Raw genomic sequence first — 26629 nt, 5'->3', positions numbered from 1 at the left:
TTGATGATAAAAAGGCATTTTCATTATTGGAGGTGAAGGACATTCCTAAAATTCAGAACTTCTAATCATTTACCAATTGATAAATGGTCATAAGATATGAATAGGCAGTTTTTCAGAAGAATAAATCAAAACTATTAAGTCATTTGAAAAAAAATTCTCTAAATCTCCATTGATTAAAGACATATGATTTTAAATGACTCTGAGATACCACCTCACACCCATCAGGTTAACTAATATGATAGAAAAGGGAAATGACAAATGTTGGAGGGAATGTGGGAAAATAAATACACTAATGCAATGTTGGAGCTGTGAACTGGTCCAACCATTCTGGAAAACAAGTTGGAACTATGTCCAAAGGGATATAAAACTGTGCCTATGTACCCTTTGACTCAGCAATACCCCTACTAGGTCTACTAGATCAAAGAAATGAGAAAGGACTTCTATGAACAAAAATATTTATAGCATCTCTTTCTTTTTGTGGTAGCAATGATTTGGAAATTGAGAGGATGCCCAGCAACAAGGAAGCCAGGGTCACTGAAATGTAGAGTATGTGGAGAGGAGTAAAGTGTAAGAAAACTGGAAAGATAGGGAGAGACAAGATTAGGAAGGGCTTTAAAAGACATAGGAAAGATTTTATGATCCAGGAAGTAATGTGGAGCCACTGGGATTTACTGAATGGTGGTCAGGGTGAAATGGTCAGATGTGTTTTAAGAAGATAAATCTGATAGCTGAATGAAGGATATATTCAAATAGGGAGAGATGAGGCAGGGAGACTTAACAGCAGGCTATTTCAATAATCCAGGTGTGAGGTGATAAGGGTCTATACCAGGGAGGTTGAAGGATCAAAGGAGGCATGTTATGAAAGTTGACATGACAGGTCATGGCAACAAATTGGATATGTGGAATGAGAGACAGTGAGGAGTTAAACATAACACCTAAGTTGTGAGCCTGGGTGATTATATGGATGGTGGTACCCTCAACAGTAACAGGAGAGTTAGGAAAAGGGAGGGGGTTGTTGAGGGATAGATTACGATTTCACTTTTGGATATGCTGAGTTTAAGGTGTCTACAGGACACTGGAGATAGGAGACTTGAAGTCCAGAGAGAGATTAGAATTGGACAAGTAGCTCTTAATATCCTGCATAGAAATGATAATGGAAACCTTGGGAGCTGATGAGATCACCAAGAGAAATAATATTAGATGGAGAAAAGAAGAATGCCCAGGATAGAGCCCAGAGGGCCAACCCCAGTTATTGGGCATCTTACTGATGATGATCCAGCAAAGGAGAATTATGAGTGATCAGATAGGAGGAGAACCAGGAGAGGAAAGTGACAAGAAAACCTAGGGAGAAGAGGATAGTCAAAAGTGTCAAAGGCTGCAGAAAGGTTGAGAAGGAGGAGGATCGAGAAAAGGCTATTAGAGTTGGCAAGTAAGATGCCACTAGTGACTTTGGGGAGAGCAGTTTTAGTTGAACAATGAGTTAAGAGAATGAGAAAAAAAGGAATTAGAGGCACTAATTGAAAATAGCCTTCATAAAGAGTGTAGCCATCAAAGAGATGTAGGATAATAGTTATCAGGGATGGAGGGATCAAGTGAGGGTATTTTTTTTTTAAAGATAGCTGAGATATGGGCAGGTTTGTGGGTAGTAGAGAAGTACCCAGTAGATAGGGAGTGATTGTAATGTGTGTTAACATAAATTTCTAAGGAGTTGATTATATTTTGGATTGTTTTGTATTTATAAAAGTATCACATTAATATTTTTCCAATTTAGGCAATTAAAAAGTTGATTAAAGCTATTGTAAAATTATTAGAAAAATCACCATAGTCATTACAAGCCAAATAAGAATGATTTCAGGTCATAAGAAAGTTTTAGAAGATGTTTATTTCCTGTAATTAGAATATTTCTACTTGTAAGACTTAACAATTAATTAAACTCAGCCTAATCAGAGAAAAAAAGACTAATGGGCTTATTCACATTTCTTTTTTCTTTCTTCTTTCTTTCTTCCTTCCTTCCTTCCTTCCTTCCTTCCTTCCTTCCTTCCTTCCTTCCTTCCTTCCTTCCTTCCTTCCTTCCTTCCTCCCTTCCTTTCTTTCTTTCTTCCTTCCTTCTTTCCTTTCTTTCTTTCTGTACATTTATCTAGGTCACTGGCTTTTTTATGCCACAAAGAGAAACATGGTAGCAAATCAGAAAGTATACAAGATGAAAAGTCAGTAGACCTGGGTTCAAGTCTTTCCCTATTTACTTATTATCCTTATGACCCTTGGTAAGCCTCTTAATTTCTCAAAACTTCAGTGCCATTGTCTTTAAAGTGGAATCAATAACATCTACCTTTCAGGGTTCTTCAGAGCACAGTCTTTGGCAACCCTTAGACAACACTAGAAAGAGATTGCATGTATGGGGAATATGATTTAATAGGATTTAATCTACAGGATAACTTGATCCAATAGGATTTAATCTATAGGATGACTTGATCCAGGTTCTTACAGAATGCCTTATGACAATGTCTTAATTTTGAAAATGAATACCTAAGACAATTCCATGGTTCATTAGGGGCTGAATTGAGACTGTAAGCTATACCAGGAGGGAGCACAGTATGGGAGTTGGAGAGCCAGACTCAGAGCTAAGAAATCCTAGCTTCAAGTCTTCCCTGCAATAAGTACTGTCTGTGTGACCCTGGGCACAACCTTTGAGGCCTCTAGTCAACTCGCTAAGATTATAGTTTGCAGTAAAGATGTCAATCTGCATTGGTAGAGAGAGTTTCCTTATATAGGAGTCATCTATTCTTGTGAAATTACCAATCTAGCACTTGTCTTAATCTTATTGTTAAACTATCAAATGCATGGTATAGGAGTAGGAACATTGCTTATCATTATAATTATTGTCAGAAGAAACAAACCTGTGATTTTATTGGCCTAGGAAAACTCTTGTGTAGAGATTCCTGCTACTAATGTCAATCGACTATTAGAATGTCATTTATAGCCTCAGGTGTCTCATGGCACTGCAGAGATAAATGACTTATGCATTATTACAGAGTTACTATGTGTCAGAGGAAGCACTTGACCTGAAGTCTTCACAAGCACAAGGCTTGCTCTCCTAAGCACTAGGGTAGACTGTCATTTAGGCAGGTAGATCCCATTGTCCTAATGATTCTACTTTGTTGAATGGAAATTTCAGAATCTTTAATGATATCTAGTGCTGAGGAGAGGAAGGTGCACTATTACTTCGTGGTCCTATATTTTCATTGGTTACCTTTAATTTTTATAATCCCAAGATTGATTATAAAATATGAGACTATTAATTGGATCAGTAGGTGACAGAAGAAATTTTATTCCATGCTGTGATTCATTTACTTGGGGAAAAGTTGTTCAGTCCTCTCAAGATTGCTTGCTTTATAATAAGAAAAAAGAAATGTCCTATACTTCATAAGTTTCTATTAATGATCCTTTCCCTTTGGTCTCTGCTTTCCTTTCTACATTATGGTAGAATATCCACTTTGTTTATATCTCTATGATTTTCTCTATGACTATCACACTTATTTTTATTTCTCTATCTCTGTCTTCATCTCTGTCTCTTTATTTATCTCAATCTCTACCTGCACCTCTTTCTCTATCTCTTATATTTAACTTTCTTTCTCTTTCTTTTTTTTTTCTTTCTCCAATTTCTCTATTTTCCTATCATCAAGCTTCAACTCTTCTCTCTTTTATGTCAAGCACACTTTGCTTATGTATGTAGGCTGGAACTCTTTCTTCCAAAGTCTATCCATAAATTCCATTGCGCCAATAATTTTCTCTTTTATATTTCCAAATTCATATCCATTGTCCTAAGAAAGTTAAAATATGGCAGCTAATCCCATCAAAGCTTATCTGGTGAGAGTTTATTAAGAACCATCATGTGTCAGGCATTGTACTATGTCCTGTCAACATAAAGACAAAATACAAAATAGTCTCTAACCTCAAGTAATATCCATTACACTTGTTTATCAAATATATAGAGAAGCATATACTTGGGAATTTGAAGAAGGAAAAAATGCTACCTTGAGTAATAAGCAAATATTCATGCTGGAGATGCTTCATAGGATGAGGAAACTAGGGTTTCTAAATAATGGAAGTGAGGAAGGAAAGCCTTGTAGGCTTATAAACTGAGATTTAGAGCTGAAAGGGTTCTTAGGCATCACCATATCCAACTTTCCCTCCCTTATTATTTTTTTTACAAGTGAAGAAGCTTGAGTGCAGGCAGGTTAAGTGACTAGCATGGGCGGTAGGTTGTGTAGAAGGATGCTAAATTTGGGGAGTAGCAAATAGATTGATTTTGTAGGAACATAGATTGTGAGATGGTGAATAAGGCACTGCAAAGTGTAAACAGGCTAGAGACAAATTAAGAATGGACTCTAGGTCAGAAACCAGGGAGTTATTTTGTCCTAAAGACAGTAGAGAGTAACTCAAAGTTCTTGAAGCAGGGGCTACCATAGTCAGAAGTGATTTTGGAAGGTTATTTGGGTAGACATTCTGAGGATGGATCGGAGTGGGAAGGGACAAGAGTCCAGGAGTCCAATCACAGGGCTACAGTGATAGTTTGGCTTAGAGATCATCCAGTACTATGGTGATGGCTCTGTGAAAGGAACAGATGAAAGATTTCTTGTGCAGGTAGAATAATTGGATTTATTGGATGCATGGGGTGAATTGAGTATGGTCCTGAGGTTAGAACTCTCAGTGACCAGAGGGACTATGGTACCCTCAACAGAAATAGGGAAGTCTGTAGGAGAGTTGAAGCTAGTGGTTAACATAACAAGTTGTACTTTAGAAGCATTGAGTTTAAACTTCCATTGAAAATGTTCAGCAGACAATTAGTGATGTGGAATAGGAACCCAGGAGAGTAACTAGGGCTGGATACACATATATGCCTCTGTATATACATATACATGTGCATGTACATGCATACATGCAAATATACACATGTATCTATATATCTGTATGAATAAATGTATGTGTGTGTATATACGCACAGAAATATCGAACACATAGAAGACTATGTCATCAAGAGAGACACCAAGACAGATACAGAGACAGGGAGAAACATAGAGAAAGACGTAGCTGAGACAGGTATTCACATTTAGGGAATGAGAAATGGAACAATATTCTTCAAAAAAGATTCAGGACTGGTCATAAAGGTAACTTGACAACGACAACCAAAAGAATACAATGTAATAAAAATCCAGGGAGTAGAGAATATCTAAGAGGCGGGGAATTATTGATCAGGTCAAAATCTGAGAAAGACGAGGAAATAGGAAAATTAAGAGAAAGCCATTCAGTCTAGTGATTTGGTCCTAACCTTTGAGAGAGCTGTTTCAGTCGAGTGGTTATGTTCAAAGCCATATTACAGGGATTTGAAAAATGAGGGGTGGAGATGAAGTGGAAATAATTAATTTTTTTTATTGTTTGTTTTGGTGTGTGATCGTGAAAGGGAACAAGGTTGTAGAATGATAGTATTGGGATCAAATGTCATTTTTTTTAAGTTGGGTGTGTGTGTGTGAAAAGATTTTTAGGTAGTAAGAAAAGAGGCCATTGATAGGGAGCGACTGAAATTTTGACTGTTTGGAGGGTTATTGAAAGGCCAAGTTCCAAGAGGAAATAGGACATAACAGAGGGAGAGGATACAGTAATAGGTACAAATAAGAATAATAGAATGTTTCATTTTTGTTTTTGTGTCCCCTATCATGCCTGGCACAATGCCTGGCAGAACTAGGTACTTATTACATATTATTTGGTTGTTTCATTGGAGTAGAAGGTCCCTCCTCTGAAGTGAACATTTAGGCACCCATTAGGGATGGATGACCTCTTAGCAGAGAGAAGGAGGGGAGATCCTCTGCTGAGAGGGAGAGAGTTGACAATGCTGGGAGAAGGGCTCAACTTGCTCCCTGATTAGGATAAAGGGCCCCATCCTACTAGAAGTTTCCCCTATACCTATCAGATTTGACTGTGTCCTTCCTCTTCAAATTAAGTTGTTTCTGTTTCCTTATGTGCACATTGTGACGTTATGGTGGAATGTAAATTCTTTGACAGGGATGATTTGTCATCTTCTTCTTTGTATTCCCGGCAACCAGTGAGTTGCATATATTATTTTTTGCTTTAAAAAGACTCATGGCATTGAATGGAATTTTACAGTAATGAGAAGGATCAGACTCCTGCAAACCTTGGTCTCCCCTGCCCCTGCTTTGTTATCAGGAAATTGCATCAGTAGAAGCAATGAGTTGAATGATGTTCTTTGGAAACTTGTACAGTGGGAGGGATATTGAATTCAGTGTCACAAGGCCATAGGGTAATATCACTAGGGCTGGAAGGGGCTTCAGAAACCATCAAGTCCAACACTTTCATTTCACAGAATAAGAAACTGAGGCCCAGAGAGGGGTCATAATTAACCTAGGCTCACACAGCTAGTGTCTGGGACGGTATTTGAACCCAGATCTTCCGGTTTCTAAGTCCAGTGCTCTCTAGCCACTGTATTCCTTTTTCTCTGTAGGATCTGATTTTGAATCAGAGCTTTGACTCTTATTACATATGTGCTTTCTGGCACACCCCTCTTATTTTCTGGGCCTCAGTTTTCTTATCTGTTAAATGAGAGGAAGGACTAAATGAGTTCTAAGTTTTCAATGACCCATGGAGGTAGAATTTCTCAGGGTACTGATCTCATCTCGAAAAAGAGTGTGTGCTCTCTAACCATGTTCTCTCACAAATCAAAGAGAATTAAAGTATTTACATAAAACCCTTTTATTGCTATCAACTCTGGAAAGAGAATAATCAAATCTCTCATAAAATATTGACAAAAATGATACCTCCTATCCTTTATATTCTCAGCTTGGTATGGAATAGGCAACGTAATTCAAAGCACATTAATCCAGCCTTTCAAGGTTTCCATTGATCTAATCAATGCCAAGGCCTAAGAGAATTGACTATGCCATTAAAGAGATAGGAAGAGTTGGGAACTGACCACTCCTCTGTGATATGCCTTTAGTGAGAAGATAAATGATGCTGCATTTCAATGGCAGATTTCAGTCAAACATACATTGAGTCAGGAAATCTTTCTGATTCTAGCTTCTCCACTCCACCGTGGACAGAACTAGATTTGGCCAAGTGTTTTATACTAAGATTGAAGAAGATTTCTGGAAAGAAGGGCCAGCTATCTGGCAAGGGTAGATGCCTGAGTGTTTGAACTGCTTTTGTCACTAGCTTATCGTGTGTTTGATTTGCTCAGAATTTGCATTTTTCTGTCTCAGACCAGTGCTGGCGTAGGGGGGAGAATGTCTGTCTGTGTAAGACCTTTGATGGAACCATCATCTCATAGATTCATAGATCTAGAACTTGTAGGGACCTTAGAGATCATGGAGTTAAATCCCTTCCCTCCACAGCTCAGAGAACTGTAGCCTGACAGCTTAAGTGAATTGTCTGAAATCATACCAAGTAGCAAGTAGAATGATAAGCACTTGAACTCAGGTCCCACGTCACAAAATCTGGTGTTCTTGCTACACTATCCTGCCTCTCAACTCATACTTAATGAATAGACCTTGTACCTAGGATACTTGTTTCAAATCCTGCCTCTGATCATGTGACCTTAAGCAAATCACATAACCTTCTAATGCCTCAGTTTCCTAATCTACAAAATGGAGATATAACACTTGTGCTATCTACATCCTTTGCAAGTGTCATAAAGGGAAGCACATTCAAAACCTTAAAGTCTCATAGAAACACAAGTTAGTACTATCCTAGCTTCTATCTTTGCAAACCTATAATTAATGGTGGGGGTAGAAATTGCATCTTCCAACTGAATGTTCCCAAATGTCTTTGATCCCTCAATCCCAGTGATCCCCCAATCACTGAGCAGAACCAAGAAAGGGGCATTGTTGCCTAAAACACCCCGCCCTTAGGAGCTGGAATTCTCCCTACACTTGTATCATTCTCCTCCAGTTAAGCTAAGCATATATACATAACTCACTACCTGTAATACCGTTGACAAATTACTTAACTTCCTTGGGCCTCAGTTTCCCCATGTGTAAATGAACAGATTGGATTAAATGGAATCGGAAATTTCTTCCAGCTCCAGACCTATGAGCAAATGGATGACAAACTCAGTATGAGTTAACAGGGTAACAAAATGGCCAAAAATGCTAATATGATAAAAATGACATGCAGAGATAGATAACTTCCAAGAAGAAGGAGGTGATAGTGCCGTTATTATCTGTTTTAGATGACATCTGGAGTATTATTTTCTCTTCCAGGTCATTTGGAGACTGTCTAGAGAAGGGCAATGAAGATGGTGAAGGGTTTTGAGTTCTTGCAATAGCATAATAATAAAAACAGTAACAACAACAATAAAATAATAACTAGCATTTATATGGTTTAAGATTTGCAAAGATCTTTACAAATATTGACTCATTTAATCCTCATGACAATCCTGAGATTTAGGTGCTATTATGACATTAAGATCAAGGAAATGAAGATATTTAGCCTGGAGAAAGTTAGACAATGTGGATACGATTGCCATCTTTAAAGGATTGTCACTGGGGTAAAAAAAAAAAAAAAAAAAAAAAAAAAAGAGGTATTTAGCCTAAGAGGGTAGAATTAGAAGAAATGGACCAAAATCACAGAGAGGGTAACTGGGTTTGTTGGAAAGAAAACAAATTTTTCAAATAACTAGCATTATCCTAAGTGGAATAGAGTGTCTAAATAGGTAGTTATTTCATTCTCTAGGAGATTAGATGAACTGGTTGGGTATGTGGTAGTTGGGAGTGTTTTGGGGGCTACAGGTTGGACTAGATGGATGCCAAGGACCTCTCATACACTGACACATGGTTGCTTTTAAACTTTAAACTTTAAAACATTTATATCAGTCCACTTGCTTCAGTTCTACCCTTTGCTTGTTCTTTAATATTTAGATGACACTGAACTTGACCTGAGTAATCCAAGCCTCTGTAATCATGTTAACTTCCTCTTGTTTCCTATTTGGTCATCCTTTGACTTCCTGCTTCCACCTAAATGATAACTTTTATTACCTTTTAAATATTTTGAATAATATGCTGCATGTAATAGGTATTTCTTCAGTATTTATTAAAATTGATTTAATTTAATTTAATTCAATCAATGAATCAACAAGCAGCAATTAGATGTTAATATGTGCTAAGCACTATACTAGGCACTGGGGACAAGTACCCCTGCTTTCCAGGAGCTTATATTCTTTCTGGACAAGTACATATAACCATGTGCAAAATCTATACAACACAGATGCCTCATTTTTAAGAAACAGTTATTATGAATTGGGGGGATCAGGAATGACTTCATGTAGATGGTGATTGAATTGAGTCTTGAGGAAAGGTAGAGATTCTAAGAGGCAGAAGTGAGGAAGGGATATACTCTACTATAGCTAGGACAAAGACATGAACAAGAGAGATGGTATTTCTTGCATGATGAACAGGAAGACCAATATAGGTATAACATAGAGAAAGTGCAGGGAATAACATGTTATTACAGGTTGGGAAGGTAGATTGGGGCTAGACTGTAAAGAACTTGAAATACTAGACTATTTTAAAGTTGATCCTAGAACTAATAGGGAGCCACTGGAGTTTATGGAGTACGGGAGGATGGATCAGAATACAGAGAAACTTAAGATAAAAAGAAGCTTTCCAGGTGAAGGAGTGAGGAAGGAAGAACTCAAAAAAAGAGGGGCAAACATAATGCTACAGGCTTAGAAAAGATGAGATTTGTCAACTAATTGAATATGTGGCTAATTAAGACTAAGTAGCTGAGGATAACACCAAAGTTTTTAGTCTGGGTGACAGGGAAGATAGTGTTGACCTTGAGAGAAAGTAGAGACAGAAAATAGTCAGGTTTTCATTTGAGTTTGAGATTCTTACGACAAAATTCAATTGAAAACATCCAATAGGTATTGGGCCACATAGGACCCAGAGATCAAAAGAAAGGTTAGAGCTGAATGCATGGATCTGTGAGTCATCTGCATTGAGATGTTAATTAAACCCATAAAGGAAAATGAAGGCATAAAATGAGAGAACATATAGAAATATGATAGACTACCGAGCATAGGAAAGAGATAATATCTCCCAGTTGCCATGGGGCTGGTTTGAAACCCAACCTCTATTGATTCTTCAAATTCTTTCCACCAATGCTGATAGTTATTATCCATGTTACAGATTGAGACAAATTGCAAAGAAAAGCAACCAGCATCAAGTTTAAGCAGGTAATGATTTAAAATGGAAATAAAGTTCATTTAAAAAGCTAAGAACATGATGAATGAAATTTATGGAGAATTTCTTTTATTCTCTTTGTATCTTCCCAGAATTATAGGACTCCTCTGTCAAGTCTACAAAATAGAATTAAGTGATGACTTGAGTAATGAACTGGATAATTCAGACAAAATTGAGTTTTGTTTCCCTGAATTATCTGGCTAGCCAATTTGTAGAGTTGCCCTCAGTTTTGAAAGCATTCAGAAATTAAGAGTATCTAGTATCATTATTCCTGCCAAGGGATAATTTGGGGATATAAAGGGGATATGGTCCTTGAAACATAATACAGGACAATACTCATGGCCATCTCTATTGTGCAATATATTAAACCTCCTGCAGGATAATGCATGCTTAGCCTAAGAGGTAATAACCCCCTAGACTGTTAAACATTTAATCATCTGAGAGACATGCAGACACTGAATGGCTTTTGGTCCCAATGGAGTTCAAGCATACTTTGAAATACACATCCTACCAATGAGCCCAGGAAAAGAAAAGAAAAAAAAATAATTTGGCCGTTCTATGAATAAACTACCTTTTCTTCATTTTTTTTTATTTCCAACAGCTTATAATGCATAAAAGGCTGTCAAATCTCTGTCCTAGAAATTCCCAGTTATGAGAGTCAATTACTTTTCCATTCAATTTCAACAAAACTTTCTTCTATTTTCTAAGCCTTTCCAGAGCTTGTGCAACCTAAATATTTTCACATTTCCAGAGGTAAAAATTATTTCTCTTCTGAAAAAAAAAAGCTTATTTGATGAATGGAATGCTAGAAGATACTGTTTTTGAGGAGAATGCCAGTAAGGTCATAGAGAGGTAAAGCTTTGTTGACTCTGTTCCCTGGACTGTTTGGAATTGGAAAGACAGGAGGGCTATGGCAGAAAATGGAAATGGGCTTAAATTTTACTGATTAAATGGCTATAATTGCAATGTGTCATACAGTCAGTTCATCATTATTTCAAAAGTATTTTTCTGTATATAAAGCCACATTAAGACAGCATTGAGAAAAGAACCCCTCATTTTTGACGTATTTGAAGGAACAATACCACGCCCAAACAGATGTCAGAATCACAGAAACTCACAGCTGTAAGAAACATCACGTGCGTATGATCCAATATCTTTTTGTAGAAGTATCCCCATATAACAAACCCTTAAGAAGTCATTCAGCCTTTACTTCAGACCTTCAATAAGACAGAGCCCACTGCCTTCCCAGGCAGCCAATCCTGCGTTTGCAAAACTCTAATTGTTCTGCAGTGTTTCCTGGCATCAAGCGTTGGTTTGCCTTTTTTGCAGCTTGTGCAGGTGGCTTCTGGTTTGGCCCTCTAATAGAATGTAATTCATCATGGCATCAAGTGAGGTGTGCCTCTCCTTGTAAGGCTATAGAAGACAGTAATAAACATCTAAAGGGGGAAAATGCCATTTCCGTTACTCTACATAGACATGCTGGACTCTAGGTATCACCTAGAAGTTGGGCTTCTTCTTAACTCCCCCTGGAGACTTACCTCCACCTAGACCTGAGGGTAGTGTATAGAATGCTTTGGGCTCCAATTTCTCCCTAAATGTGCCAGAGTGGCAGCCTGACACAGCCTTTTGGTATCGGAGCCCATATTCAGATGAACTAGAGACTCTGAAAATATGGCATATACATGTATATTCAATGTACAAATTCATTTTGGCCTTTTTATCACATCTACAAACGACAGCATTTCAATTCTACATTTATGAAAGATGAGCAGGAGAATGATATTTAGAAATGACCCAGATCCTGGCTATATGAATAAATGAATTAAAAAGTATTCATCAAGCCCTTGGTATGTGTCAAGCACTAGTGATGCAAATAAAATCCCAGAGACAAACCCTGACCTCAAAGAGCTTGGATTCCGATGAGGAAATATCACACCAGGTGGAGTGGAGCTCATATTTTGTTGTCCATATCGTAGATTACAAACAAGGTGGGTGGAGGACAGCTGTAGGGCTCTCGTGGAAGTTTCTTCCATTTTGAATGAGCCCTAATTTTTAGGAAGCCCCTCCCCATTCAGTCTCAATAGATTAATATGTTTGTCACTCCCACCTGCTGCCCCTGGTTCTGTCCCTTAGAGCCAAGTAGAACCAGTCTATGCCCTCTTTCACTTGACAGCCCTCAAAACACTTGAAAAGAGCTGTCATAACCCTGCTAAGTCTTTTCTTTGCCAAGCTGAACATTCCTTTTCCTTCAAGCACTCAGTCAATTAGAAATTATTAATGGAACCTCATAGGGCATGCACTGGAGCCCCTTCCCTTTCCTGGTTGCCCTTCTCTGGATGCTTTCTAGCTTAGCAACAAACTTCCTAAGATGTGTTACCCATACTTAACCTTGGAGTGCATTTCATTCAGTCTCTTTAATTTATAAATGGCTAAACAAGGTCAGAGATTCAGTGATTCTTTCAAATTACATAACTATTCAGTCATAGGGGTAACTAGGTAGCATAGTGAATAGACTGCTTAGTCTGGAGTCAGGAAAATATGAGTTTGAATCTAGTTTCTGACACTTACTAGGCTGTGTGACCTTGGCAAGTCATTTCTGTTTGCCTTAGTTTCCCCACCTGCAAAATGGGGATAATAATTACCTCCCAGGGTTGTTACGAGGACCAAATGAAAGAATATTTGTACAGCACTTAGCACAATCCTGGCATATAGTAGGTGCTACATACATGTTGTTGTTGTCGTTAGTGAAAATCCAGGACTGAAATGCAGGTATCATCTGCATTCTCTTCTCTTCCCCAGCCGTTCACATATACAGTCAATGGAAGGAATCAACAAAGAATATTTTGAATGTTGAACACTGATCCCAGACTGACTGATTGGCTAATTGAGACTTAAGAACTACTTAAAATTAAATTCTTATTCCTTTTCTAAGTTTTCTTGGGTTTGGTGTGTACTCCTTCTTGACCTTTGCCTCTTCTAGATTTCACCTCGAGCTTTCTTCAGGCTCAGCTCAAGCGCTGTCTCCTAGAAGCCCTCACCTGACTTTGGCCCAGCTGCTGGGCCCTCTGCCCACCCTCACCAATTTATATTTACTTTGGCAATATTTTACATATACATATTTATGTGCTTGTTGTCTCCCCTTGGCAGTAAAACACAAACTTCATGAGAGCACAGACTGTTCTGATATTGTCTTTGATATAGCTCCAGCAGCCTAGCGCAGAGCTTGGAACACAGTAGATGCCCAGTAAATGCTCTTTGACCTGACTTGGAATCTTTCCTCAGACACTAGCTCTGTGACCCTTGACAAGTCATCTCACTTCCTTAAGTCTCTGTTTTTTATACGTAAATGGGGATAATCATATCACCTTCAGAGAATTGTATCAAATAAGATTATGAAAAATGCTTTGTAAACTACCCAATTAGATGAGTTTCTATCATTATTATTATTATTATTATTATTATTAGAAATCTAGCAATTCACCAACCTTAATAACTCCATGATAAAATGTTGGAAAAATTCCCCCAAAATATTGGAATTCAAGCCAGTGAAAGAATAAAAGCATGAAGCACTTTTACAGGATTCTTAATGCCTGAGATCAGGGCCAAGAGATGTCAGAACTCACCATCTTGATTCCCCAAAGACAGTAGAGAACAGACACAATTACCTTATTAGGACCTGGCAACTGCCTACTTTTTTGCCCTTAATTAAGCTAATGAATAAACCAGATGATATTCTTTAGCATAAGGAGTGGCAATGACTTGGGGGAAATGAATTAAATGAATTAGAAAATGTGTTTCCCAAATTCATCTTCCTTGGACTCTTTACAGAATGCACACCATCAATCAGTTGGGATCCCAAAGTGCTGAAATTTTCACATATACCCCTCCCCCACCCTGCTTTGGAAAATCAATCACGGTACAGTTAGTGGCTTCCTGACTTTTTAGAAGACTCAACAGTTCCTTTTAATTTCTATCAAGTTATACAAAGCCAGTGATTCCATGTATTACTTTATGTATACATGCATGTAGATCTACATATATATCTACCTACATAGATGTAGGTATATACATTACAAATAGACATACGCTTATATGTGTGGATTATAGGCATGCTTATAACCTCATTCTTTTAGGGAAAATTATGTGTGCGTATGTGTATACCTGTATGTATAAACATACAAATACACAAACACATGTACATATATGCACATTCATACACAATACACACATTTATATATATATATACATACATACATATATATACCTATGTGTTTATATCTATATCTATCTATCTCTATTGCTACATCTATATCTATCTATCTCTATTGCTATATCAATATCTATCTATTTAGGGTTAGAGTTGGAGGCATTTAGGATTGGGGGTATTCATGTGTGTTCATATATATATATACATATATATATACACTTATATGCATATATGTTCCCCACATTATTATATATGTGCATGTGTATTGCACATGTATATTTGTGCACATATATGCATAGCAACACATCTATGTATATGTGTGTATGTATATGTGTATATACACACATATCTATATCTATATATCCCTGCAATGCATATACCTCTATTTAGATAAAGATATTTATAAGAATCTGTATATCTAGGTATCATTATATATATGTATATATTTATATATCAATGTATATGCATATATGTGGATCTGTCACGCATCTATCTCTCCCCTAGTACCTAATTTCCTCAGGGCAAGAAGCATAACAGGTGCTTTCAACCTAAGTTGGCCATGTTGGGTTGGGGCTGGGTATAGTGGGAAGATATAGCCCCTCAGAAAGAGCAAAGACCCTGGGCAAGTGGTCTGAGGATGCTTCTGGGGCCATAGAGATGGTGCTGAAGAGGGAGGGGGAGCTCATCCCATTGTACTTAAGGATTACAAGTGCTATCAACCTTCCTCCCAGTCCCCAAACTCAGTCCCTCTCTCCCTACTATTGCTAAAGCTTTGTAGCTCAGCTTTCAATTTATTGCTATGTGTCAGTTAGGTCAATGCATGAACTGCATGACTGGCAGTATAAAATGGAAAAGAAAAGCAACTTAACTGCATTAAAGGAGCATCTTGCTTGAAATGTTTAGATATGTGTACGTACATATACACGTATTTATATATACGTGCATATACATACACACATATATGTACATGTGTGGCACGGACTGTCTGACAACAATATGACCTCTTTAGCCAATCAATTGCCATGACACTTGTCCTGGTTGGTTGGTTTTGTTGCTCTGTTTGTCTGGACTGATTGGCTTGAATTCAACCACTCCAATTCAGAGTGAGCTGCTTCCATCTCCTTGCCCCTTACACTGAGAAAGCAGGCTTGAAATATGGCAGTCTTGTGCTCAAGCCCTCCCTATGACACATCCTGGCTGTGGGAGCCTGAGTAACCTCTCAGTGCAACAGGAAACATTCTGAGACTGCCAGTAACACAGTAAGTACTGACCTACATTGAGAGAGGGAGTTTCATCACTTATCATTGGGAGTTATCTATATCAGTTAAATCAAAGATCTGAACAACTGCAATAGCAACAATAAAAGAAAATAAAAGAAAGCTCAAACAAAGCATCAGGGGTTTGATATGCTTATTTATTTTTCCTGCCTGCCTTTGCAAAAGCAATTCTCCCACATCTGGATGCATCTTCTCTCCACCTTTGCCCTTTTGAATCCCCAGCTTTACTTGAAGAACAGCTCAGGTTTCAACTTCTGTATTTGACTTTTTTTTTTTGGCTAGGCAATGGGGTTAAATGACTTGCCCATGGTCACACAGCCAGTAAGTGTTATATGTCTGAGGCTGGATTTGAACTCAGGTCCTCCTGACTCCAGGGCCAGTGCTCTATCCACTGTGCCAGCTAGCTGCCCCTACATTTGACTTTTTCTGATGCTGCCTGTCTATGCTGTTCATTTCAGTACTTACTCTCTTTTGAAATTGTTTTGTGTTATTTTAAAAATTCTGTCTTTCCTTTTATATTTATATATAAGATTTGCATTTGCATACATACATACATATATTTTTTACATACATAGATTTTAGATCTGGAAAGCCTTTAGAGATCATCAAATGAGGAAACTAGGGCATGTGAAGTCAAGTGACTTGTTTAGGGTCACATAGTAACTGTCTGAGCCTGGATTTGAACCCAGGTCATTCTGACTTTAGGTTCAGCGTGGTGTGCCCACATCAAAGAAGGAGCTGTGCTTTATGAGCAAAGCGGAATTGCAGTAGATCAAAGCAAACATGAGATACACACATTTAGAAATGTCTCCCCTCCAAATGCTCATGTAGACCATTTGTGCCTGATCTATGGTACAGCCTTCTAAGCTCCTATTGGTCTGATCAGTCCCACACAGTCACACACAGTACCTTGACCCCAACATAATGATGTCATTGTGGTCCTCTTGGAGAATGATAGACAGCAACCAGCCAAACACATTAAAATAGTACTTGGCACATAGTAGGATTAATAAATACTAATTTACTGACATCAAATTTTGTAAAAACAAGGCTTAAAATCAACTAGACATATCTTGTGAACATGCTTACACTTGTCATAGTATCACAGTGGAAGGAGCTTTGAGCTTGAGTCACTAGACCCACAATCACATCCTAGCTCTACCACCTTTTACCCATATGACCTCAGGCAAGTCACTTAACACCTGAGTGGGCCTCTCTAATCTCTTTAAGCTTTAGATCAATTGTTTATTTTTATCTGAATTTTTCTTTTTATCTGAATTTTTACAAATCAAACTCATAATTGAATTTTTATCCAATTCTTTACAAGTGAATATCTTGTATTTCCTCTGTCAAAATTCAAGAGGAAAACAAAAAATCATAAAACAAAAATACCATAGAATATTTTATTAGCTAGTTTCAATATGAGATTTAACTTTTGATCTACATTAATATTCTTCAAATATCATAATGGTATCGAATCCATATGGTGTTCCTGCCGAATACCTAAAGTTTGACTTTAGGTCCTACGTCATGATGGTATTAATTATCCTTATCTGTTGAAAACAGTGAGTTTTTTTTTTATCCTGGTTAGGTATATTTTGGTTATGAAAAATAAATGGAAAAAGATTGTATTGGTAAAAAATTCATTTGTTTGGTGTTTGGGAAACTCTTTTCATAGCCGCAAAGAGGATAGAAGTCCTTAAATAAATAACTGTGCTCAGGAAGAGGAAGAGAAACAAAACAGATTAAGAGATTTAGGGGTTAATACAAGGCACCATGATGAAATGAATAGTGTATAGGCTTGTAAGGATATCTGGAATGTAGTTATCATTGTGCTATCACAAAGCTGCTTGGCTTTGAGTAAGCCACTTCCCTGGACATCAGTTTTCTTATCTGTAAATTGAGTGGGTTGGGTATATTAACCTTTTCTTGAGGGCCAGGACTATTTTTTCTTTTTTTTCTTCTATTGCCAGAACCTAGAAAAGGCCCTGACACATCACAGGTGCTCATTAAAGTTGAGTTGACCTGAAAAATTCCTTTGTTGTTCCTGCCAAATTCAGCTTTTATTGGATAAAATAAGTCACAGGACCAAAGAGAGAGAGGAAACTTAACAGGACAAAGAGGAAAAAATAGACCTTAGAGATCTTCTACAACTGCCTAATTTTTGCATACAAGGAAATTGATATGTAGAGACATGAAGTAACTTGATCAAGATTACATGAAGAGCCAGGTTTTAAACACAGATTTTCCAATTTTAATTGCCTTGCTGTTCCCCTCACCATATTACTATGCCATCTTCTTTCATTGGGGATTTTTTACTGCTAGAATTGGGTATGGGCCAGAGAAAGAGGGACAGGGTTTTTCTGCAATAATGCCTTTTGGGGTATTGCACATTTAAAACAACCCCATATTTATACAGCTAATTGAAAGGATGGTTGTGATTCTCAACCTGACTTGCTTCAATGCTAGCTATTATGGTCTGCATGTTGCTAGAACAAAATAAATGTGCTCGACCAAAAGTAGTGTTTAGAAGAGGACTGTGAACAGAATATCAAATTACAGGTTAAATTCTACCTTACTACGCTGAGAATCTAGATAGCACTTAGTCTGAAAAAACAGCTAGAAGTACCACAGCCATGCTTCACCTCACTCATGCCTGGACTCATTCTCTGCATTTCTCATTATCACTTGTCAGTGTGGGACACCTTTTACCCATATTTCTAGCTCTGTTCCAGGTGTTGTAGTTACCCTCCCTTTAAAATGTAAGCTTCTAGTGCAAAAAGAGTCAGACTATATTACCTTACTTTGGTGACAAAGAAGATCAAAACATACAACCAGAAGAAGACAACAAAGCCAAAGCTCCTACATTCAAAGCCTCCAAGAAAAATATGAATCAGTCCCAGGCCTTGGAAGAGCTCAAAAGGGATTTTGAGAAACAAGTAAGAGAAGTAGAGGAAAAACTGAGAGTGATGCAAGAAAATCATGAAAAACAAGTCAACAACTTGCTAAAGGAGACCCAAAAAATACTGAAGAAAATAACACCTTAAAAAATAGCCTAACCCAAATGACAAAAGAGGTCCAAAAAGCCAATGAGGAGAAGAATGCCCTAAAAAACAAAATTGGCCAAATGGAAGAGGAAGTCCGAAAGCTTACTGAAGAAAATAATTCCTTAAAAATTAGAATAGAGCAATTGAAAGCTAGTGACTTTATGAGAAATCAAGACACTGTAAAACAAACCCAAAAGAATGAAAAATTGGAAAACAATGTGAAATATCTCATTGGAAAAACAACTGACCTGGAAAATAGATCCAGGAGAGAGAATTTAAAAATTATTGGACTATCTGAAAGCCATGATCAAAAAAAGAGCCTACACATCATCTTTCAAGAAATTATCCAGGAAAACTGTCCTTATATTTTAGAATCAGAGGGCAAAATAGAAATTGAAAGAATCTACCAATCTCCTCCTGAAAGAGATCCCCAAAGGAAAACTCCTAGGAATATTGTAGCCAAATTCCAGAGTTCCCAGGTCAAGGAGAAAATACTACAAGCAGCCAGAAAGAAACAATTCAAGTATTGTGGAAACGCAATCAGGATAACACAAGATTTACCAGTTTCTACATTAAGGGACCACAGGGCATGGAATACAATATTCCGGAGGGCATAGGAGATAGGATTACAACCAAGAATCACCTACCCAGCAAAACTGAGTATAATCCTGCAAGGGAAAAAATGGTCATTCAGTGAAATAGAGGACTTTCAAGCATCCTTGATGAAAAGACCAGAGTTGAATAGAAAATTTGATTTTCAAATACAAGACTAGAGTGGAACATGAAGAGGTAAACAGGAAAGAGAAAATCATAAGAGACTTATTAAGGTTGAACTGTTTACATTCCTGCATGGAAAGATGATATATGTAACTCATGAGACCTTTGTCAGTATTAGGGTAGTTGGAGGGGAAAAAATTATATGTACATATATATAGTTATAGATAGATAGATAAAGGGCACAGGGTGAGTTGAAAACGAAGGGGTCATATCTGCAGAATAAAATTAAGGGGTGAGAGAGGAATATACTAGAAGAAGGAGAAAGGGAGAGGCAGAATGGGGTAAATTATCCCACAAAAAAAACCAAAACAGAAAAAAAAAAGGCTCTTACAGTGGAGGGGAAACGGGGGAAGGTGAGAGGGAATGAGTGAATCTTATTCTCATAGGATTTGACTTAAGGAGAGAATAACATACACACTCAATTGAGAGTGGAAATCTGTCTTACCCTACAGGCAAATAGTGGGGGAAGGGGACAAGATAGTAGGGGAAGGATAGAGAGGAGGGCAGATTGAGAAAGGGAGTAATCAGAAGCAAATACTTCTGAGGAAGGACAGGGTCAAAAGAAAGAATAGAATACATGGGTGAGTGGGATAGGATTAAGGGAAATAGAGTTAGTTTTTCACAGCATGTCTACTATGGAAGTGCTTTGCATAACTGCACATATATAACCTATATTTAGTTGCTTGCCTTATCAATGAGGATGGGTGGGGAGGGAGGAAGGGAAAAAATTTGGACCCCAAAGTTTTAAAAACACATGTTTAAAAAAAACATTTCCACATGCAACTGGGAAATAAGAAATACAGGAAATGGGGTACAGAAATCTATCCTGCCCTACAGGAAAATTGAAGAGGAAGGAGATAAGAGAAGGGGGAGAGATAGAAGGGAAGGCAGACTAGGGGAAGGGGTATTTAGAATGCATGCCATCTTGGGGTGGGGGGAGGCACGAGATGGGGCGAAAATTTGGAACTCAAAATCTTGTGGAAGTAAATGTTGAAAAAAAACAAAAAAATAAATGAAAATACTTCAGTCTTCAAAAAAAAAAAAACAAAACCAAAATGTAAGCTCCTCAAAGGCAGGGACTTCTTTGCTTGTATTTGTATCCTAAGCACTTAGCACAGCACCTAACACATAGTAAGCATGCTGTCTGCCTTCCTTTCTTCCTTCCTTCTCCCTTCCTTCCTTCTTTTTTCTTTTCTTTTTCTCTTTCTTTCCTTTCTTTATCTCTTTCCCTCTTTCCCTTTCTCTCTTTGTTTCTTTCTCTTTTTCTTTCCCACTAGGAATTCTATATCATAACAGATTCTGCTTCCCCCAATCTTTGATCAAACATATACGCACATCACATGGAATAATTCATTATCTATTTTTGTCAATTAGGTGAATCTGAGGATATGGTCTGTTATAGAAAATAATGTTCAGAAGCCTGTTTGTTCCTTCTCATGTTTTCATCCAGGAGTCCATTAATCTGTACATAGATACATGCAGATTCATAGATACATGAAGTAGGTGTAGTAATGGGTGCATGTTAGTGTCATCTTGATTAACTTGTTTTAGGCAATGATATTCTACGTGATCTTTTGCATTTTTTCATCTTGTCTTCTTAAAAATGGAATCTTCCATGCTTTTAAAATTCTTCCACCTTCAAACAGAGTCTCTTCTTCCTCATACTTCCAAAGGAGTAGTTATATTTCATGATAACATGGAAGCTTCTTGAGGGTAGATGCTATCTCATTTTGACTTTGTATCCCCAGTGTTTAACATAGATTTTGCCATATAGTGTATACTTAATAAATGTTTGTTGACTGGTTCGTTGATCATATGTACTTGGTGTTGTTTGACAACTGTCCCTGATTTCATTTTCTTACATGTTATTTCCATTTCTTCATCCATCACACAGGGTACTGAAGTGAATGGTGCAGATGTTCCATTCTCATTATTTGTGGACATAGATAGAGAATCTGTTTCACTTTACTTCTCGTTGGTGTCTTCCAGGTTCATTTATAAAAAATTCTTCAACTGATAGAATTTACTCATTTGATACATCAAGCTTTCTTTTCATCTCATTTTCTCTTTCCCCTATTTTTAATTGTTTTGTTAGGCAATACTCCCCAAATCTCCCACCACTCTCCTTTGTAAGGTTTTGTGTGATATTATATGTTAAATAAGCATTGCCCTTGATTGTCATATCTTTCCTCTTAGCAAAGAACTTAAGTGTTCATTAGTTGAGGAAATGGCTGACTTTATCCTCTTGGTGTTATGGTAACTTTTATAATAGTTAAATTTCTCTAAAAAGTCAGAAAAGCCTGTGCTAATATCTAACTCATGACTTTATTTTTATCCATTTCTTATTTGTCATAGTCAACTGTTTATTTAAGTAGGACTAAATGAACATAGTGCCTTCTCTTACTTTTTCATCCAAATTGCTATAAACTTAAATTGCTAATTATTATTAATATTGTTAACTTTTAATATCCTGTAGAGTGGACTCTTTTATGCCTTCCTCCCTTTTAGCAACCTGGTGAAACCTAGAGATCCCTTCTCAGAATCATGTTCTTAAATGCACAAAATAAAAAAAAAATAGTTTAATACATCAAATAAAATATATTGAAATACAGTTATCAAAATATATTAAAAATTCACAGAGCCACTCACTTATGTCTATCCATGGCACCCAGGTTAAGAACCCATGGTGTATATTCACTCTGGCTTTTCCTCAGATTCTGATTGCCCATATCACCATCACAAATCTATCTCTGCTTTCTCTCTTGCTTTCTCATTTCTTTGGCAGATGTAAAAGGATATGATATTGTCTTCAGATACTTAAAGGAAGGATCAGACTTGTTCTTAGGGACAGTGGGCAGAATAAGGTTCAATGGGTAGGACTTGTCAAGAAAGAAATTTAAGATAAATTTATAGAAAATCTTCCTTATTATTTGAAGCTGTTTGAAAGTGGAATTGGCTCCTTGAGGATGATGGGCACTCCATTGTTGGATATTATTGTCAGATTGGATAAAGAAGGGATTCTTGTACAAGTATGGGTTGTATGAGATGACCTTTCGGGTCTCTTCCAGCTTTGAGACTCTGTGTTTCCTCTCCTTCTCTCCAGTTTTTTAAAGGTCTTTCTCAATGGTTATAACTTTCCTGTTCTAAAAACATCATGTATTATGCAGATTTTTGTTTGTTTGCTTTTTGTTGTTTCTGCTCCTTTTCTGCCCAGTATAGCTATTAAAGGACCATTATACTCCAAGGATATTAACAACAGAGCTGAGAGCCAATGAATTATTTTAAAATTACCCCATAAAAGAACATGTATTTGAATGTTCAATCTCACATCCTCTCACCCTGCCCAGAAACAATGGGCATGTCAATATATTTCATCTGTCTCTTATGGTCAATGAGGAGCCCCATATAATATTTTACTTGGTACCTACTTTTACATGAAAATTAATGTTACTTGAATATATCATAAAGTAAATATTTGTTCCCATTTTATGGATGTGGAAATAGAAGCAATGAGAAGTTACTGATGATTTAGGTTCCATAGTAAGTACTCAGATAAGAGGCAACCCTAGAAACATTTGGGAGTTAGAGTGTTGCTTAGTGAATATACTCATAATGATATTCTAACATTAAGGTCCACAGCCATTTGATGTAATTCACTATGTATTTGTTGCCTTATTCTATAACCTCATACCTTCACTCTGAGCACAGAAGAAAACATCAGCGCTTCTTCAGACACTCCTCCGATGTACAACTTTTTCTGAAAGACCGGAGCATGATCATTCTCATCCTGAACCTCGATGTACACTTTGGCTGAGTTGCCTGGGAGGGAAAAAAGAACAGGTTTCTGTTGCATACTCAAGTGAACAACCTTATTTTTTTATAGACTATAAAAGGAGGCCCCATTAACATAGAGGACACCATGGGTTACTAAGGATATTCATTATTATTTTTTTAAGAAAGCAGTTCAGTAATAGGGTTATTTATTTTAGTTATTACTTAATTATCCCAAAGTCCATAGATAGGCTACTCTCAATACTGACCTCCCCACCCCACCAGGGTAACACTGGCTGGCAGTAATGCGTTTTATTCCCAGATATGACTAGATAAATTCTAGTGCTACTCTATCTGCTGTAAGTATCAAACTTTTCCATTTCCATAAACCTAGTTGGGCTACCGCTTGAGTTCTCTTCAGGGTCATTGACCAAAATATACCTGTACCTACATGAATGAATATCCATAGCTATACCTCTATGAATAACAATATCTATATCCAAACCCATATCTATGTCAAATCTGTATGTCTATAGGGCGATATTGTCTATAACCATATTCTTTATATTTTTGTCTATATTTCTCCACATTGAAATTGTCAGGCTGTCTGGAAGATCTAGGTTCATGTCCTGCCTCTGACATATCTTGATTGTATGACCCTGGACAAGTCACTTAGCCTCTAATTGCTTTAGGCAAATTCTATGTTTCCTACTAGGACCTCTGCAAACTGATAAAATCATAAGTCTAATAAAGAAATTCCTTCCTCCTTCCCTTCTTCTTTTCTTCCTTTTTCCCTTCCTCTCTACCTGTTTCCTTTCCTCTCCTCTCCTCTCCTCTCTTCTCCTCTCCTCTCCTCTCCTCTCCTCTCCTCTCCTCTCCTCTCCTCTCTTCTCCTCTCCTGTTCTCTCCTGTCCTCTCCTCTCCTTTCCTTTCCTTCCTCCTTTCATCCCTTCTTCTTCCATATGATTTCATTCATATATATACATATATACTCCAATGAAATATATATGTATGTATGTGTATATACACATATATACACACATACATGCATATATACATGCATACATACACCCATACATACACCCATACATATATACTATATATACACATACACACATACATAAACACATATATGCATATATATGTATACGTGTATATGTGTATACATACATACATACATACATATATGTATGCATGCATGCATGCATTATGTTTATACTCCAGATTACTATGCTTCCCCAGGCTGGCTTTCTGTCTAATATACTGTACTGCCTCTCATATGGACACTGTCGTGTGCCTAGACTCAATGTCCATATAAGTTGCAAAGGGTTCACAGTCTGTACGTGTCAGCAATAGGACTTGAACATAGGTCTTCTATCCCTAATGCCACACGGACTCCCCAGAAACATCACTTGGGGAATGGCTAAACTTATTGTAGTGCATGGATGCTATAGAATCATTCTGTGATGTATGAAACAACAAATATGATGGCTACAGAGAAGAATAGAAAAGTTTATATAAACTTATATAAAATGAAGTAAATAAACCAGGAAAAATAAGCACAATAATAATGATAATATAAATGGAAACAAAAACAACAAAATAATCCAAACTGATTTAGCTAAATTACAATGACCAAGTTTGAACCAAAGTAGAGATCCGAGAAGACGTTTCCTTCCTCCTTCTCCCTCCCCTCCCTCCTCATGACTCTGAAGAGGTGGGAGACCCTGCGTGTTAAACATTGCATAGAATGCCATACTTTTCTGATATATTGGTAAGTTTTGGTGATTTTTTTCCTTCCTTTTTTTTCTTCTTTATATATGAGTTCAACTTTCTATACAGGGGTGATGAATGGGTACAGTGGGAAACAGGCATTGAAAAAGGCAAAAAAAAAATCAACATTTTAAAAAATTAGCAGATTAGCTAAGACCTGAAATCAATCTTCCTTGTTCCAAAATGACTTTACTGGAACTACAAAATGCTGCCTTTCATTAGTGGGAGATATACATGCATACAAAACATACTGACATATTATAATCTATTAGATTATGACTGCAACTTTTCTTGGATTTCAGTTTTGAAAATCTCTTCATGTACATCTTAAAATTACATTTCTACAGAATAGAGAAGATGACATTTTATTTGCAGGGATATAGGCTAGATTTGGTGGTAAACAGGACAGCAAAGCCATAGATAGAGAGAGCTGGGCCAAGACTCTGGAAAACCTGACTTTAAGGTCTGCCTCTAAGCCACATTTGCTGTTTTACCCTAGACAAGAACCTTTCACCTTTCCCTCAGGCAAGCACTTAAAACTCAAAGTTGCAGAACAAACAACCAGTTAGGAGACATTATTTATTAAACCTGTTTTGTGCCAGGTATTGAGCTGTGTTAGTGATGTCAAAACAATACAGAAGAAGTAGAGTTGATGGTAGAGGAAGTCCCTCCCTAGAAGGTCCCTTAACCAATGAAATCACAGGCCAGTTTAAAAAATTCAATATCTATAACTTAGTTAATTTCATCAGGAATTGTGTATATGGGTGTGTTTGTGCTTGTGTGTGTGTGTGTGTGTGTTTGTTCTTTCTATAAAATACTCCCAATCATTAAAAGGCAATAATTCATAAATATAGGGAATCATATTTACATGACACATTTGCTTATCTCATATTTATATCTCTCTCTATCATCTCTCTCTCTCTGTGTCTATCTATCTATCTAACTAACTATCTAATCTATCTAACTATCTTAGGAAATGTTTATGCCTTGAGAATGAGTCATGTTCATTTGACTGTTTCAAAGAAACAATGAGAGGATTTGGGATGGTCAGCATGAGTTAGTGGATTTTTGAGCACTGGGCTTGAAACAAGGAGACTTGCCACCTCAGTGACTTGAACTGTTACTTCCCCTCCCTGGGCCTCAATTTCTTCTTCAGTAAAATGAAAGGGTTGGTCTAGGTTTCCTCAAAGGTCCCATCCAGCTCCAAGTCCTAAGATCATTTCAACAATTCTCTTAACAGTCACACCATTATCATATTCATCATTATCATAATGGCTAGCCTCTATATAGCCCTTTAAAGTTTGCAAAACATTTTATATACATTATCTCATTTGATTCCACACAATAACCCTATGATGTTGGTGCTATTGTTATCTCCATTTTACAGATGTGGAATCTGGGGCTTGAAAGGTCAGGTGGCTTGCCCAGGATCACATACCTAACAAGTATCTGAGCCTAGATTTAGTCTCAATTCTTGAGGACACCAGGTCCATTGATCTATCCACAGTGTTACCTAGTGGACTAGCT

At 37.2% G+C, this 26629-nt stretch overlaps 1 protein-coding gene across 1 annotated transcript in view; it reads right to left on the bottom strand.

Annotated features, from left to right (window-relative positions):
• The window catches only part of PCDH15 (protocadherin related 15), a 1147277-nt gene that overhangs the window by 90873 nt on the left and 1029775 nt on the right, over window positions 1–26629 (bottom strand). Inside the window, exon 26 of the mRNA XM_027840684.1 lies at window positions 23250–23377. Within this exon, the coding sequence (XP_027696485.1) occupies window positions 23250–23377 (128 nt within the window). The remainder of the gene's footprint in view (window positions 1–23249; window positions 23378–26629) is intronic.

The sequence above is a fragment of the Vombatus ursinus genome, unplaced genomic scaffold (assembly GCF_900497805.2).
Source record: "Vombatus ursinus unplaced genomic scaffold, bare-nosed wombat genome assembly UNPS02014847.1, whole genome shotgun sequence".
NCBI classification, from domain to species: domain Eukaryota; kingdom Metazoa; phylum Chordata; class Mammalia; order Diprotodontia; family Vombatidae; genus Vombatus; species Vombatus ursinus.
The sequence above is the reverse complement of the archived record's forward strand: the minus strand, read 5'-3'. Positions and strand labels throughout refer to the sequence as shown.